This window comes from Syngnathus floridae, chromosome 4 (assembly GCF_059516105.1).
Source record: "Syngnathus floridae isolate MCC-2025c chromosome 4, RoL_Sflo_1.0, whole genome shotgun sequence".
NCBI classification, from domain to species: domain Eukaryota; kingdom Metazoa; phylum Chordata; class Actinopteri; order Syngnathiformes; family Syngnathidae; genus Syngnathus; species Syngnathus floridae.
In genome coordinates, this window is record NC_142416.1 from 19,315,718 (window position 1) to 19,332,604 (window position 16,887).

General features: G+C 45.5%; 1 protein-coding gene across 4 annotated transcripts; it reads left to right on the plus strand.

Moving 5' to 3' along the window:
• The first annotated feature begins 4,809 nt into the window (after positions 1-4,809).
• On the plus strand, positions 4,810-16,314 carry dclk2a (doublecortin-like kinase 2a). 4 transcript variants are annotated; one of them, XM_088373675.1, is made up of 17 exons: positions 4,811-6,113; positions 8,071-8,411; positions 10,948-11,080; positions 11,470-11,568; positions 11,630-11,680; positions 11,758-11,840; positions 12,242-12,323; positions 12,465-12,573; positions 12,822-12,879; positions 12,945-13,064; positions 13,268-13,414; positions 13,478-13,611; positions 13,698-13,775; positions 13,850-13,946; positions 14,064-14,144; positions 14,231-14,344; positions 14,821-16,314. In XM_088373675.1, exons 1-17 carry the CDS (start codon positions 5,708-5,710, stop codon positions 15,094-15,096), a joined length of 2,409 nt encoding a protein of 802 aa, XP_088229801.1. In that variant the 5' UTR covers positions 4,811-5,707; the 3' UTR covers positions 15,097-16,314. The 4 variants fall into 4 exon arrangements, with proteins under 4 accessions (XP_088229799.1, XP_088229801.1, XP_088229800.1 ...); XM_088373674.1 differs by having other exon boundaries at positions 4,818-6,113; positions 14,818-16,314; XM_088373676.1 differs by having other exon boundaries at positions 4,819-6,113; positions 10,948-11,050; positions 14,818-16,314.
• The last annotated feature ends 573 nt before the right edge of the window (positions 16,315-16,887 follow it).

Here is a 16,887-nt window from a genome sequence, read left to right on the forward strand (position 1 = left end):
CCGCGCCAGGGAAGCTAATATTTATCTAGCAGCAGCCCACGACGGTGGCGGGACGGGCGGCGATAGAGTTCAGGGGTGCTCGTCACAGATGAAAAGATGCCATTGAACGCTTTGCGCCGGTTGAGCGCACAAAGTTGACTGTGCTAGTTTCAGTGACGTGACGGCTAATTTCTTCTTTATCTTTAAATGTCACTTTGGGAAAAGTTAGAACAAATCACAAAAGATAAACAACCGCAGATGCGCTGGCCAGTTTTCACGAGGACCTTGCTAATGTTCGTTACAGCCCAGTTGTTAAAAGATTATTATTATTTTCGGGGCGGTCAAATTAAGGATCCCGGTTACAGAATAGTCATTCGAATAAATAAATAAATAAGATTCAAAAAATTTTATTCGCCATGTTCGGGCGTGCCAAACAAGGAATTATAATAATAAATAAATAAATACTAAATAAATCAATACCTAAATAAATACCTAAACAAATACCTAAATAAATAAATAACTTTTTATGCATTTTTTTTGTGTGCCTCATTTCACTTCAATACTGTCAAAGCAGTATATCCCATAATTACATGCAACGTCTCTTGCTGCTAAATTTAGCCCCCTAATTAGTAACAAATAAAGAAGTAATTAATGTTCCCGTGCCGGCCGTGAAATTGTCACCGTAGAGGAAATGTGGCGAGTCCAAAGCAGATGAATAATGGAACGTTAATGAATGGCACCTAGGTTAATGAGACATTTACAGCTGCACAACCAATGCCAGTTTAAAAAAAAAAAAATTGTAACACGTGTATGGCTAGCCTCCCATTAGATTAGCTGTTATCTGTTAGCTTCATTCTTCACAACTTTTGTAATTACAAAGTTTTGCAAGAATGAAAACTTCCTGAAAGTCGCTGGAGGTTTGGGAATTTGTCTTCTAAGTCGCAGTGAAATATTTATCAAGTGTATAAAGCTCCTTGAATGTGGGAAGTCCTGAAAATAATTCCGAACTGTTACTTTTAACGGTTTGATCTAATTGCGTGTTATTTTACAACACTTACATCCTGTAAATGTTGGGAGAGTAAATCTTCACAGGGTTTGGGTAAAAATCTAAAATTGTAATTATGTCGGAAAAAACATGACGACACCGTAAAGCACAATATGCATCCGGCCCTGTGATGCATATGACACTTTATGGCCGGCGAAGACATTAAAACCATCTTTCTGCGTAATGGAGGGCAATCTGCATAATTACCAGTCAACCTGCTTTACATCAAAGCCAGATGACTGCGTTGACTCGGATCCAAAAGACCCAATTGGAGCCACCGGAGGAGGATGAGAAGTGAGTCGGCCGCCGGCCATTGTTAATTTGCGTGTCTCGGGTCACCCCGGTCGGGATTGGATTTGCGGCGTTAAATCACCAGTCCGACTTCAAGTCTAGGCAGCAGGCAACTCAGAATTAAGAATTATGCATGTGTGGTGTAGTACCGCTTTGTGCCACAATTGGCAGCACTGAGCTGCATGAGCACTACAGCTAGCTAAGACTTTTGGAGTTTAAATAACACAACTTGTATGATAAGGAAGGATTCTAGGGCTTAGCCAGGACTAAGCAGTGTGTCACGACGCCTCCACTGTGCAGACAGGCCCAATCGGGCCATCGAATCCATCCAGCACTTAGTCTGTGCTATCACCTCCACACTGCAGCAGGCTGCTCGTCGCTCACTTCACACACTCTATTACTTGAATTATTCAAATCACGCCAGGCTAAGACGCACTTCTTGGAACGGCGGCGCGGGAATTTGTTCCGAATGTTATGGGAAAAGTGCCTGAAGACAAATTAAAGTGATTTGAGGAGTCAAATGTAATTGGACATGTTGGGTTGTGTTTCTATCGTGGATCTATTGTTTCCTCAAAGAATACCCGTTTGAATCAAAAACTCAAAGCACTGATGAGAATTGTGGCAGCCAATGAAAAGGCCATAATGTTACGAAGCTCCCTCAATGCTTCTTCACCATTAAACTCAAGTGCAGAGGGTCAGAACGCGAAAAAGTCCTTCACTTCTGTCGCCTTGCGGGAGCCTGCGTCGTAGCGTTAATGCATCACAGCGAGGAATGCAGCCGGAGCCGCTCCGATTTGAAATATTCAAGCCGCTGCTCTCCGCTGTCTATTAATATTTACTTCTACAAGCTCCGCACACATTCTGCACAAACTTGGCTCGACAGCTTGCCGTTTCGTTTTGCAGACAAGATGGCGGCTAAAATGGTAACTTTTAAAGTCGTGATACTAAAAGATGCATTGGCATCTGTCGTTGCCCTGGTGACCCTTGTCTAGACTTTTGGTGGACACTTTTTATGCCAAAGCTAATCTTGTTGTTTGAAGTATTAGCAGTCACTAATGACTTTTATACTCTTAGCATTAGCCTTAGCGCTAACAAGATTGTTTTTATGCATCTCACACTACAAAGTATTTGGAAATTTTAAAATGGAGGTGTGTTAGCATTTAGCTCCTTGATTCATTAATGAATCAAAATTTGTTTGAAATGGAACCTAATTAGATTGAAGATGAATTTTAGTCATCTATAAATTGCAAAACTGTCCACAGAAGCAATTGTACAGCAACATGAACAGGGCTTGATATTTAAACTGCGCTCCCGACATTACCTTTTATTCAATTTCATTCACCGTGACTCTATCTTATTTCAAATGCGTTGGCTTCACAACGTCGCTCTCGTGACAAAAGCCTCATTTAGAAGGAATCAAATGAACAAATTCTTGCATGCCGAAAGCTTCACAAGATGCGAGGCTTCGCCCGGGCCAACGTGAAACGGGAACCAAATGGAAAAATGAGCAACAGATGGCATCGAGAGCGATGAGGAGACGAAAACCACACCGCCGACTCGAGCCCGGAGAGGCTTTTGGAGGCAGATTTTGCCTAAAACATTCAATTTGTATGCGAGCGAGGTAGCGTCTGCTAATGATTTGTTATTCTCATTTGTAGCTATCTAAACTTGCATATCCTTAAGTCAAGTTACTTTTGACCATTTTCCTTAACATTCTCATTTGTATTTTTTTTAATCCTTTTGTAGCATTCCTACACACAGTACATAAATACTAATGTAAACTGTTACATGTTCAGTCCACTACCAAGTGTGCGATTGACAGAGAGCAGCAGCAAAGCATCACTTCCTGTCGTCTCCACGCTACAGACCACAATGGGGGAGCTGTTGCTAGGCAACGGATGCGAGGCGTAACATCCACGAACAGGACGGGCCTGTGTCAACTACCAATCAGTCGCTGTGTGTATGCAATTGTTACGCACACACACAGCACGCACAAACGTGACTCCCGAATCATTTTTTTCGCCTAAAGTTGATAGCTGTCAGTTTTACAGTCGTGCACTTCTTCAAAGCATCCAGTTCACATTTCCATTTGGACACGGCGAGTGTTGCACTGCTGACTCCCTGAAGGATTGAGACTGACATGGCTCCAGGTGCTCTCGACCAGAAAGTCTGAAGAAGTTGGGGAAAACTTTCTCACAGAAAAGGAGGCTGTCGGTACTGTACAGTAAGAGTCCTGTCAAACAGCGCCATCTACTGACCAATCGAAACCAGACAGCTTTGTTCGGTTAGTTGAGTTGTCTGAAAAATCACGATGACACAAAGTTAACTTAAAAAATCATTGCTTTAAATATACAATAAAAAATTAATCACAAATTCAATTAAAATATGGTAATGGAACCTATAAATGGAACAAATACATTCATTTTGCACCTGAAGGCATCATCATATCATTTAATATATTTTACTTTTTACTCATTTAACCTCATTGTTTCAGTTTAGAGCTTTGTTGCTCAATACACAGCCTGATATGACAATATTTCAAATTCCTCATGAGCTCAGCCAATGAGAGCGCCCAGCGACTCTGACGTCAGGCAAGTTAACCTGCCAGCTGGTTTTGTTGGTATGCACCGTGAAAGACAACCGTCAGCGCCCCAACTGCTCGCCATGCTAATGTTTTGACACATTTCATGTGAATGATGATCTATGCATCATAGTTCATTTTTGCTCATCGTGGAGGTGCAAAATCACACGCCTAATACTGACGTCAATCATGAGTGCATGAATGGTCATACTCATGCTACAGAATCAATTATTCATTTTGGATATAACAGCAAAATGAGCACCGATGAAAGAGCTGTTATTCGCTAACAAGAAAAAAAATAACTCGATTTTCACTGTTTTTGCGCTTTTTGAAACACTCTTACACGCCACAAGATGGCGCCAAATACCCACTTAATCCAAAATTATTCCTTGTGCTAGAAGTTCCCTAGAATATTACCCATAAAATAAATTAAACCACATTACTTTGCTAAAAGCTTTAGAAAATAAGTTATCAAAATAATGTTATAATTTTTATGTTACTTATTTTATATTTTTCATAATATAAGAATAAAACGACTTTGTTTTCTTGAAAAAGAAATACTTATGAGTGCTATATTCACATTTGACTTTGTATAGTTTCCTTGTGGCAATGACTTAAAATAAACACTAGAGGGCGCTAGAGGATTTGTTTTGGGTCAGTTTCTGCTCAGACGGATGACGCATAAACGATAAGCATGAGTCTCTCGAGGCAAATTTTCAATGTGAATCGGCGGAATGAGAACAGCAGTCTCGACGCAACTTTAAATATAAAAAACAGTGACGCAATACCAGCAACAGGCAAAACAATATACTACTGATGTCAATCAAGTGACAAACTTCACACTAAATTGACCGAAATGTTTTTCCTGATTGCAAAATATTAACACAATGCAGCGTTTCATGCAGCATGTGCTTGTTGTTTATAGAGGAGATTGGGACGCTTGTCATCCTGCAGTACAGGATATCCTGTTGCCTGGCTGCAGGAAAAGTGCGCCAATTTGCTTTCTGCGCGCTGCGTGCTCACTTCCTTCCGACACAGCTGCTTTCGGACGGGAAGAATTCCGGCTGCGTCCTTGGAAGTTCATGGGTGGTATGTATAGTAACTTCATTCACTGAAAAGTCTAATTATTTGTATTATGTGTTGCAGTCCTAAAAGGTTTGACTATAAATATACAACTTTACACCCATAACATTTCTGGATTTAAAGGATTATTATTTGGAGAATAAAATTATAATTAGGCCTATTTTAAGGAATAAAAGTTGCACTTCCCAAGAAAGAAATATCCCCATGGATACTTCTAAAAAAAATTTTTGTTTGTTTTATTTTGTTTGTCCAAAAGCCCTACTTGGGAAGGCGCTTTTTAGAAATTAGCTTTAGCTATAAATGTTGTGATAAATGTGTTAGCAATCTGATTTAGTTGTCCTTTTGATCAAATGAACGTGACAAAGAATAAAAAATAAAATTTACTTGGAGGAGGAGAGCGTACACTACGGAAGGTAACGGCACAGGCTTTAGGGCCCAGCGTCATGTGAGCTTCCGGGCTTCCCTCCCTCACGCTTGCGCCCTCCATCCATTCATTTGACACAATTGGACGCTCGCTGTCCGCAGAGGAACCAGAGCAAGCGGATGGAGTTCTTCCCGAGCCTCGTTCAAGTTTTCTTGGACCAACTTTGTGATCTTCAGGACAACTAAGATGTTGAAACGATTAATTTTGCCCGCGTTTAGACTCGTTTTGTAGGAAAGTTCTGGATCTCCAGCCGTTCCAGTAAAGTTGGTTTTCATTGAGAAACACTGGACGCCAAGAAGACAACATGTCGCTGAGCAGGAGCTTGGAATTGGAGCACTTCGAGGAACGTGATAGCAAGCCTCATCGGACGCCGAAGGCTCCGGGCTCCCACTCTGGCGGGGGAAGCTCCTTCCGGCTCCTAACAGCCAGCCCGGCGCACAGTGCGCACTGCAGCTTCTACCGGACTCGAACCTTGCAGTCGCTCACGTCTGAGAAGAAGGCCAGGAAAGTCCGCTTCTACAGAAATGGAGACAAGTATTTCAAGGGTCTGGTGTACGCAGTGTCCTCTGACCGGTTCCGTTCCATGGACGCGCTCCTCATGGAGCTGACGCGCTCGCTGTCGGACAACGTCAACCTGCCGCAGGGGGTCCGGACTCTGTACGCCCTGGACGGGGGCAGGAAGATCAGCAGCTTGGACGAGCTTGTGGAGGGTAAGGTGGGGAGAACCCCAGAAAGAATAAGGAATGACGTCACGAGGCTAAAATATTTGTCTGACTGGCCCTGGTAAAAAAAATATGGAATCACCATGTTCATGCAGTTGTTTGCATCTGTAGGAAAAAAAAAATCACAGACATGTGGCAAAACTTTTCAAACTTTGAATTTTTATGGTTGTGTGAGTTTCGTGTCATCTGTTTGTTTTTTTTCTCCAAAATCAAACAACTGAATGAATAGACTGGTCCATATTTTTTTGCCAGGGGTGAGTTGAGTCTGGCGTTTTTTAAAATTGTCAAATTTTCATGGATTTTCATGGATTTTCACAATCCCTTCCAGCCAAGAATTGCAGGGCTCTCATTTATATGTATACCTATTTTTTTCGATCCATCCATCTAATATGCTCATCAACATTTGCTGGTATCTCACCAAGGCCTAGTCATTGGCGCTAGAGCTCTAATCAGCCGTAATTCTGTTTGGCAAGTAATTTGTTTGGCGATAAAATGTTATTTCCCAAGTGCATTTAAACATCCATCAGCTCAGTGCTTCCTCCATAGCAAAAGTTTTTTATCCCCCTTTATAGGCTCAACTCACTTTTATGATCAGGATTAAAGTACACTGTAGACCTCTGGACTGCAATAAAAAAAAAAAAGAGCTTTCGAGATATCCAAAGGAGTTCAAATAAGCCGAGCACCAAGCTCTTATCATCTTTCAGGCCGCGTGAGTCGACATTTTTTTGCACCCCTCGGCACTTTGCTGATCTGGTTTGAGGCCCGTCAACATCCCTCATGTGTGCAAACCAGCGAGTGGGTGGGATTACCGAGCGGGACCTCGCTGCTGTGCTAAAAAAAAGGTGGCACAGGGGTATTGTGCTAACCGTTGTTATGGTAACCAAAGCCCTACTCAGCATTCTTATTTATGGCAATGGGATCCAGTGTGAGGAACACCTTTAGCTTCTATGGATGCTTGGAACGATTCCTGGACTGACCGCATCTGTCATGTCCCTGAAGTGGGCTTCCCTTTTGCTGCACCTGAGATCCCCCCCTCCCTCAGGGGACTGGACTTGTCACTAGTCGTTCCAGCGGCTTCATCACAACATTGCGGGATGATCCAAAAGGCCCCCGACAGTTAGATGACAGCTGCGTAATAGTCGGCGGCCTCCTTCTGTGGCCTCGCTATATAATTAGCAATCTGAATAAAGCCAAGTATCAAGGGAGCCAGGCGTTGTCACCCAGAAGCCTCTCTTCCTTCTTCTTGACACACATTAGTGTGGATTTCATGTTCTCGCCGGCATTTAGGTTTGAAGGGCTTATTTTGTGTGCTGCTTTCCTCCCACATGCACGTCACCTGATCACTGCCGGATCGATGTGCTGCGCTTTAGGCGAGCCGAGCTATGCAGCGTCACATTTTGTCCTGGCTCCGAGAGGGGAAATATTTGTGTGTCCACTCCCCAACTGGAATGCTAGCGGATAAATTTTCACTTGGATGAAGGCCAGCTTAACGGCTCAGCGGGCTAATGTTGAAAAGTCCGATTTGCCCTTTTGTTGACTTGCTTCCACACTTGCTCTTTGCACGAGGAACATGTTAGTGAATATGTGACCTCCTGATTTGAGCATCTCTTGTTTATTAGCAAGTTGATTTGGTCAAGTATAGTCAGCTAGCTAAGTGATAGTATCAAATATTTTTTAAATTAGATTATTAATGGATTCCATCGATCAATTGAATCATCTGGTACAATTTTATTAGCATCAAAGTCTATTAAAAACATTTTCCTAGATTACAATTTATTATTTTTCCTTCTTTGGGATGATTCAGTGAATACTTAGTTTGATTAGATTAATTTGAGAATCGATTCTTTTGTCGATTAATCGATTTATTCTGACACCTCTAGTAAAGCACCCAACAGCAGTTTGAAACAATAATTCAACAACAGCAATTGCTTTTTCCCCCCTGCAGGGGAAAGCTACGTGTGCGCCTCCAACGAGCCTTTCCGCCGCGTGGACTACACCAAAAACGTCAACCCCAACTGGGCCGTGGGCTGCAAGACGGGCACGTCGCGCTCGCTGTCGTCGCTGGTCTCGCCGCGGGGCGAGCACCAACGCCAGCAACCCAAAGACTTCATCAAGCCCAAACTGGTGACGGTGGTCCGTAGCGGGGTCAAACCGCGCAAGGCCGTGCGCGTCCTGCTCAACAGGAAGACGGCGCACTCCTTCGAGCAGGTCCTCACCGACATCACGGACGCCATCAAGCTGGACTCGGGCGCCGTCAAGAGGCTCTACACGCTGCAAGGCAAGCAGGTACTCTGAATCCATCAACTTTGAACTCCTCTTTTCCATGCCAGTGTGGAGCAAAATTGAGTCCAGAATCGATAAGTTGCACTCATTCAATGTAGGTCAGCCGTCCTTCATCAGACTCGAGTATAGAGGACTCCATTTTGTGCACTTTAGTAGCTGATGGCTGTACTTTTAGCTTGCAAAAAAAAAAATCCTCACAGTGATTTATTGGCTTCAGGGGTGTCGGCACTCCTGGTAATTATAAAGCATTTAATTACGGCGCGCACGCAAGCTCCACGCCGCGATCACGTCAACAAGGCTTAAATAAATGCACATTTGACGTGCGCTAAATCAATTCACGCCCACCTCGTTCCACTCGGCCCCTCTCGTTATTGTGAACCATTTATCTCGTCTGGTGCGGTGAGTGCTTGAACACATGGGACCACCCCACCCACCAAGTCATTTTTTTTTAACTACAAAAAGCCTTACTAAATAGTCATTTATTTTTACAAATTTTTTTTTTTCTTCCTAAAAGCTTGAATGGTATTGAGTGAGGATCGATCACACACCAGTTAAGCGAGGCATGCAAACAACACACCCTCTGAGGGCCGACGCCCCCCCAGCTGCAGCCCGCCATCTGCTCCCCAAACACACAAACAGTCGCAGGGTGTCACACACGTGCCAATGTGACCCCCCCCCACACACACCCACTCACTATTTACAGGGGCTCCATGCCACCACCGGATAATTAGACCAATCGGCTGGAAGAGCGCACCCAAGCTCAGCTGTCAGGTGTCGCATGTGTGTGTTTGTGTGTGTTTGTGTGTGTGCATGCACAATGCGGCTCTGTCTTAACTTGAACGTTGTCATTTATCTTCAGGCTCTGCTTTGAAGAGCCCTTTTTTTCCATTGTTGAACTTCAATTGAATGTTAATGACTCCATTTTGATCCAACTGTTTCACCACCCATAAAGTCCATTCCCGCCTGGAAGTTCTCACTATCTCCTACCGAGAATGTAAACAAGTCGGCAAACTGAGCAACGGCAGAGGAAATGAGCCCGAGCAGAGATAATTGCAACATCTGCGTCTCCCTCTCTCTCTCTCTCCTTTGAGATACGGTCAGTCTCTTGTAGATGGTTGTCTTTGTTTCTCGTCCTTCTGACGGTTCCTCACGCTCAACGCTGGCGGCCTCGGACAGATTAGCGAGGCCAGCGTGGCACGAGGCTGCCATCTGATAGTTTTCAGGGCCAAGTGTGGATTAAAGCGGCAGCATTTAGGTCAGCGGCCCAGAAATCTGCAATGTCTTAGTTATTGATCCATTAAAAAAAGCATCGCTAAATGTTTGGTAGGCAAAAGTGTTGACGACACAAAATAGACACAAAAGTCCGGCAGGCGACAAAGAGACGGTTTTGTTTTGGCGGGTAAGGATAAGGGAGGGGTGGGGGGGGTCGAGAACTGGGGACGGCGTCTATTGTGTGCCTTTGTGTGATGTCGACAAGCTCTCCGGCGTTCTTTTCAGGCTCGGTTGGCATCATGCTGGTGTAGCGGAACGGCCGCCACGCAACTGTATTCAGCAGCTTTGAAAGACAAAAGTACAGATTTGTATTTGCGCCTCCAAACACGCCGTGGTTAATTCCCGCTGACAAAGATGGCCTCCTTTTGATCCGCTTCCAACCTCCAACTGTCTTGTCCATCCAGCTCGCGCGGTGATGCGCTCATCTCCCGCCCGTCACTGACGCTAACGACCCGAGACGTCGGGTCTCCGCCGCGTGCAATGGATGGGTCGTGTCCTCGATTTTTTTTTTTTTTGCGTTTGGGCGCATGTTGCGTTTAATGGGCAGGAATTTGACATCGTTGTCGCCCGCGTGATGGCTTGCGCTGGCTCCACCAGTCGCCCTTCAGGGATGGGTGCCCTACATCCGAGCGGCAACTCGGCTAGCGCAAGATGGCTCAAGTTAGCCAAAGTCACTTTGTTCGAGGTGCTGAAGTTGGCATTTCAGAAATTTCTCTCTCAAGCCTTCTTGGCCCATTTTGATGACCCAATCGTTTTTGAGGAGTTTGGTTGCCACGGCAACTGTGCCTCGGCTAGCACATTCCGACACAAATTCACTCCGCCCGGCCCAAGAATGTCAAACATTGTTTGCTGTGCTTCCATGCTCAAGATTGGATTACAACGTTTTGTCAAGGCTTTTGATTTGTCGTGCTTTTGGCCTGTTTTGTAGCATTGATGGATGCCTCGGCTCCTGCCACTGCTGCCCACACGAGCTATTTCAGTCCTCTCAGTCCCGCTGCTGCTCTCCGAGTGGAATTTCCTTTTTCAGGACACCTCACACCCACACCAACATCCTCCCACTAAGACGATGTGCCAGGGTGGATCAGCAGTTATCTGCAATCACCTTCCAAAAGATGGCACTTATTCACTCAGCAAGGTGTTAATTGACAAAAAAAATGACATTGCACCAAACATTTGGTGGACACGTCAAACACATACCCCAAAATAGAAAAGCAAAAAAAAAAAATAAGCAGAAATATGCTCACACATTGCCTCGATTTTGTTCCAGATAACGTGCCTTCAGGACTTCTTCGGCGACGACGACGTGTTCATCGCCTGCGGGCCGGAGAAGTTCCGCTACGCCCATGACGACTTTGCGTTGGATCACAGCGGTAAGGCGTCCGCAGCAGCCTTTATGAGCGGTAGGCCCTCGATCACTTACTACAAAAGTGTCCTGTTGTGGTGTGTGGCCCACAAAGCATGCCGTGGGGGTGTGTGTGTGTGTATGTGTTTCCCGTCTTTGTTCTGGTGCTGGACTTTTGTTTTCATGCAGCACAGATGTGATGAACGTAAAGAGGCAGGCATTGATTGAAGCTAGCAACGGAAGACGCACAACCGTTGCTGCAGTCCGAGACAATGCCGCCGCGTTCACTTATGTAAACAAACATCCAAGGAAAAGTGAAGCCAGGAAAGTCATCAATGAGATGACCACATTTGGACAAATCCTTCTTCCGCTGTCATGTCGAAGCATCTGAGCATGTCTCATGAGAACTGCTCCGAAATTCAGATTTCAATTGTCTTGTATGGGCAGAGTGCAAAGTGCTGAAGTCGTCCTCCAGTCGTTCCGTCACGCCCAACCGGAGGAGTAAGAGTCCGGCACCTTCGCGACGCAGCAAGTCTCCCGCTGCAGGTAAAAGAGCACACGGCGAGATCTTGTTCTCTTCTCCAGATCATTGTTTTTTTGCTTTCAGCGAGGCGTGCAACGCGCTACTCCACCATTCAGTCTCCTGCCAAATTTCCAGGTGAGTTGAGGACATTTGCTGATGTTAGCTTTTTTTTTTTTTTTAAACTTCAAATGTGCTCTACTTTTGTCACACAGTAAACGGTCACGTGACCGGGCCGAGGTCCGGCAAGTCTTCGGCGCCGTCGCCCGGCAGCTCCCAAAGTCTCCCTGCTCTCAAGGTAGAAGCTGCATCAAACCAGTATCGCTCTTGACCTACTTAAAAAATATTTTTATGAAAATCAACATTGAGTATTTTCTGGAGCTAATGCTAATCTGGTTTATCGGTGGATTATTACCGGTTGCAGTGGACTCTGAGTCTGGATTTGAGACATGGAAGAGGTGATGCAGCCAATTGGCAAAGCCGGCAGTGCCCTTCGTAGGCCAAGTCGAGAATTACAGACGGATTTTCGGATTTAGTGACACGGGAGAGGCCGACTTGATATGAGCTCAAGTCGCTACACGTGCCATTAAAATCGTACAAGTGAAAGGGATGGGCAGATGACTGTCGCCATGGTGACCGTAGCACTGATTTGATTGGAAGACAAACATGATGATATCTGTTCCTTTCGGGCTCCCGTAGTTGGTTCCGTCACATCACAGTTCAAATTCGAACGTCAGCGGCTCGCTCAACAGCCACCAGGGGGAGACAACCAGTCCAGAGGGTACGTCCAAGTCGTCCTCGCCTTTCTTCTCTCTCTCTCTCTCTCTCTCTCTCTCTCTCTCTCTCTCTCTCTCTCTCTCTCTCGCTCTCTCTCTCCTGTCTAAACAAACTGCTGCGTATACACTGTGCTTAAATTTAACAGTTAACGGTAACCATGGCGACCAGACCTCCCCCGCCATCCTGGAGAAATACATCATCGGGAAAGTCATCGGAGACGGCAACTTTGCTGTGGTGAAAGAGTGCGTGGAGAGGTACGTTCACCTCACAACATTGCTGCTGTTTGTAGAGTGAGCCAGACTTAGCGATAGTGCAATGCCGTGAATTTCCCCTTAAGGCACAATTGGATTCTCCGAGCTCTTTGCTGAGTCTCTGCATTAAGTCGGTGAATTCTTCTATCGCTCTATTAACTTTCACTTTGCTCCCCGGTGAGCTCTTTACGTGCTTTTCTTTTTACGGTTATGGCCACTGCTATTTAAATTGCGGCGGCGTCTCTGCTCAGGTCCACGGGAAGAGAGTTTGCCCTCAAGATCATGGACAAGGCCAAGTGCCGCGGCAAGGTAGTCACTCATTCTCATTTCAATTCCTTCTAGCGCCTGTCATTCATCCAAATGTGGTCTGACAGGAGCACCTGATCGAGAACGAGGTGTCCGTGCTCCGGCGGGTCAAGCACCCCAACATCATCATGTTGGTGGAGGAGGTGGACACGCCTTCGCAGCTGTGTCTCGTCATGGAGTTGGTCAAGGTACACGTTTGACGCTCACGTCTACAGGACTATCCTCTGTTTTAGGTGTGTGTCGCCATCTTGTGGTATACATGTGCAATTACAAGCCGTTTATAATTGTTGGTGTGGGCCAGGCTAATTTTTCATCTTCTCTGACTCTCTAAGCGTCATTGTGGGGAAGTCGGTTAGTCTGCACAACTTTGAGTAACTGGCGTGTTTCGCAGGGTGGCGACTTATTCAACGCCATCACGTCCTCGGCCAAGTACACAGAGAGGAGCGCCTGCGTCATGGTGTACAACCTGGCCGCCGCCTTGCAGTACCTTCATGACATGAACATCGTGCACAGAGACATCAAGCCGGAAAACTTACTGGTCAGTCTGATTTTTGTCCACCGCACGCCAACTCGTAACCGATGTGGCGGACCCACCCATCAGGTGTTTGAGAAACCAGACGGCACCAAGTCGCTCAAGCTCGGGGACTTCGGTCTGGCGACGGTGGTGGAAGGACCTCTGTACACCGTGTGCGGAACGCCCACCTACGTGGCGCCGGAGATCATTGCAGAGTCTGGGTGAGATGAGATGCTTCGTCTTGGGGTCGGGCTCATTTGCAAGCAGAGGAAAGTCGAACATTCAAAACGTTGTGGTTTGTTTGCAGTTACGGCGTCAAGGTGGACATCTGGGCGGCGGGCGTGATCACGTACATCCTGCTGTGCGGCTTCCCTCCTTTTCGGAGGTGCGTCCTGACGGGATGAGGCGCCTCAATTGAGCCAATTTGCAACGATAATTTGGCTTGCTGCTGTGTTATAGTGAGAGCAACCAGCAGGAGGAGCTGTTTGAACAAATCCTACTGGGCCGACTGGACTATCCCAGCCCTTACTGGGACAACATCAGTGACGAAGCCAAGGTTAGTCTAAGCTAACAACATTTGAATTTATTTATATTTATTATTTTTTTTATTATTCACTTATTATTGTTTTAGCTATTAATGTTTGAGTTGCACATGTGCCGCTTGGCCCTGCAGGAGCTCATCGGCAAGATGCTGCTGGTGGATGCGGAAGCTCGCTACTCGGCGTGGGACGTCCAGGCGCACCCTTGGGTGACGGTAGCGCACTCGCTCGCACTCGCACTTTCTTTTATGCACGAGGCGCCGCTGGCTCACGCGATGCTGACGGGATGTCCTTTTGTCAGGAGGATGTCAACGCTGAGAACAACATGAAGGCCGAGGTGACGGGGAAGCTGAGGACGCACTTCAGCTCGTCGGCCAAGCAAGGCAACGCCACCGCCGCCGTCTCTCTCATTATGGTAAGCAATTACAAAACATTCTTCCTCATACTTGCAAAAGTCTGACTGTGAAGGTCAGCAAGGGGATTTAATAGGAATTTGCGGCTCATACTTGTTGGGAATTGGACGTAAGCGTCTTGGTCATCTTTCTGTTAAAATCCCCAAAACATGTTTGCTGAGATTTTCAGAGGATGACTTGACTTCCCGCCATCGTCTCTTGTTCATCATCATCATCATCATCATCACACTCACTTGCCTTTCAAATGTTGGTCGTCCTGCTGTGCAGGAATTGGAAAGGTTTTCAAGCATAGAGTCAATAAATAAAAGCTGGCCTTATCTAGTGGGAAAAGGGTCAGAGCTAGGGTTTAGTGCCATCTAGTGGAGAAAAAGATGTTTTTTTTAAACTGCTTTTAAAAAGAAGTTGTAGTGTCAAACACAAGTTCCAAATTGACAATGTAAAACTTCCTGGGACTTTCTCTCGTGTCTTTTACCAGAAGACAGCCCTCGATAAGGAGACCCTCCAGCTCGCCGCCGACTCGCCGCCATCACCGGACCCTCCCAAATCCCAGGATGCTTCTCCAAATGCCCCAATCTCGTCGTTGTCGTCCTCGCCCTCCCCCGAATGTCCCGTCAAGCATGTCGTCTTCCTACCGCTGTCATTCCCCTCGCCTCCGTCGACGCCACCCTTGTCCTCCGCTTCGCCCCTGTCACCGCCCAACATTGGTGCCATTGAGGGGACGGGAATCACCCACGAGCTAGTGGAGGGGGTTTGAAAAAACAAAACAAACACGACAAGGTCGTGGACTGCGCTAAACAAGACTTGTTTGTATTTATTGAGGAAGGACTTAAGAGGATGTAATTGACTGAATGTTGCCGTCGTCACAGTCTTGCAAAGCAGGAATCATCTTCATACATGACACTTTTCAGATTTTGCTTCAGAATCGTGACACTGTATGTGTTTATACTGACGATACAATGCCTTGCTTCAATTCAGTCATATTCTACCTTTAAAATTCTGCTATAAAAAAGTGGATTTTTTTTTATTAATGAATTAGCAGTAATTTATAAAAAAAAGGTTCCCTTTACCATGCAGTCCAGCTATTTCTTTGCTTATTTTTTTCTCTTGACTTTTTCTCTTATATTCATCTTAGTTGTGTAGTGTTGATGGCAGGCAGTATGAAGAAGCTAGCAATAAGTGATTACAACGTTTAGAGTTAGCTAGTGTCGCCCTTACATTCCGCCCAGCAGTATTTAGGGATGCTCTTGTAATACTGCTATTGGCCACAAGAGAGCAGCAAGCGCATGTGTCAACGAACAGATTTCAGTATACTGTAGTGTTGGCTCGTGAGTGAACGATTCGTTCAAAAGAACAAATCTTTTCAGTGAACGAGAGTAAACGAATACCTTCCTAAAGTGATTCGTTGTTTTTTCAGTTCATATGACTTCAACCAGTAAGTGTCGGTAGTGCGCATTAAAGCTGGTGCCACCTCGCCGTAAAACAAAACGAAGAAGAAAATGACAACTTCCGGTTTACCATCAACTGAACGGATCTGTGAGTAAAAGAGTCAGTGAGTTAATGATTTGCATTTCCAGTTCATCGCGAGACTTGATCAGTGAGGGAACGAATCGTGACTTTCTTGTTCGCGAACGAGTTAATGGGTGAACTATGTAAGCCAGAATGTAGATTTACGATTTGCCAAGGAAAGAAAGAACAGTGCGCTCACTGAAACACCACTTCTTTTATGCACGTTTCCTCCAAGCTAACGGCTAACTTTATTGCATGAAGGGATGCGCCGTTATGCAAAAACGGGGAGATTATACTTCTCATTGGGTAATCTTTATTTTATAACACTTAAAATAACGTGTATGCATATATACGCCTAAATAATGTTATCCAATATATCTACTGCAATTTCTCATTAGAATGCTGGTTTGAACTGTACTTTTATTATTATTATCATTATTTTAATAAACATTAAAACTTGTTCAAACTTGTCTGGTGTTTTATTATGTGTTTATGTGTTGGTGTCCCCCCAAATAAAGAGCAAGTAGTCAAATACACATTCTTGCCACGTACAAAAAATGCATAAAATTAGGTACACCTGAAATTGGTGGTGTACCTAATGGAGTGTCCATGTGACGTCACAAAGCAACCAGCCAATCAGGAGGTGGGGGTGAGGGCGGGTGTGGCACTTTTCACTTAAACCAGGGTTGTCGATCTCTAAAATGTAGGAATGCGGCGCTTGAGGACTGGACTTGGACAATGATCGTGAGCAGGAGGTGGGGGTGAGGGCGGGTGTGGCACTTTTCACTTAAACCAGGGTTGTCGACCTCTAACATGTAGGAATGCGGCGCTTGAGGACTGGACTTGGACAATGATCGTGAGCAGCAGGGGGGGGGGCCCCATTTCAACCCCTTACACTGAGTGCCAAGCAGGGAAGAAATGGGTACCATTGTTATAGTCACCGGTATGACTCGGCAGGGGTTTGAACCCACAACCTCCCAATCTCAGGGCGGACACTCTCCTCTCAGGCCACTGAGCTGGTAAACACTTGTATCGTAGT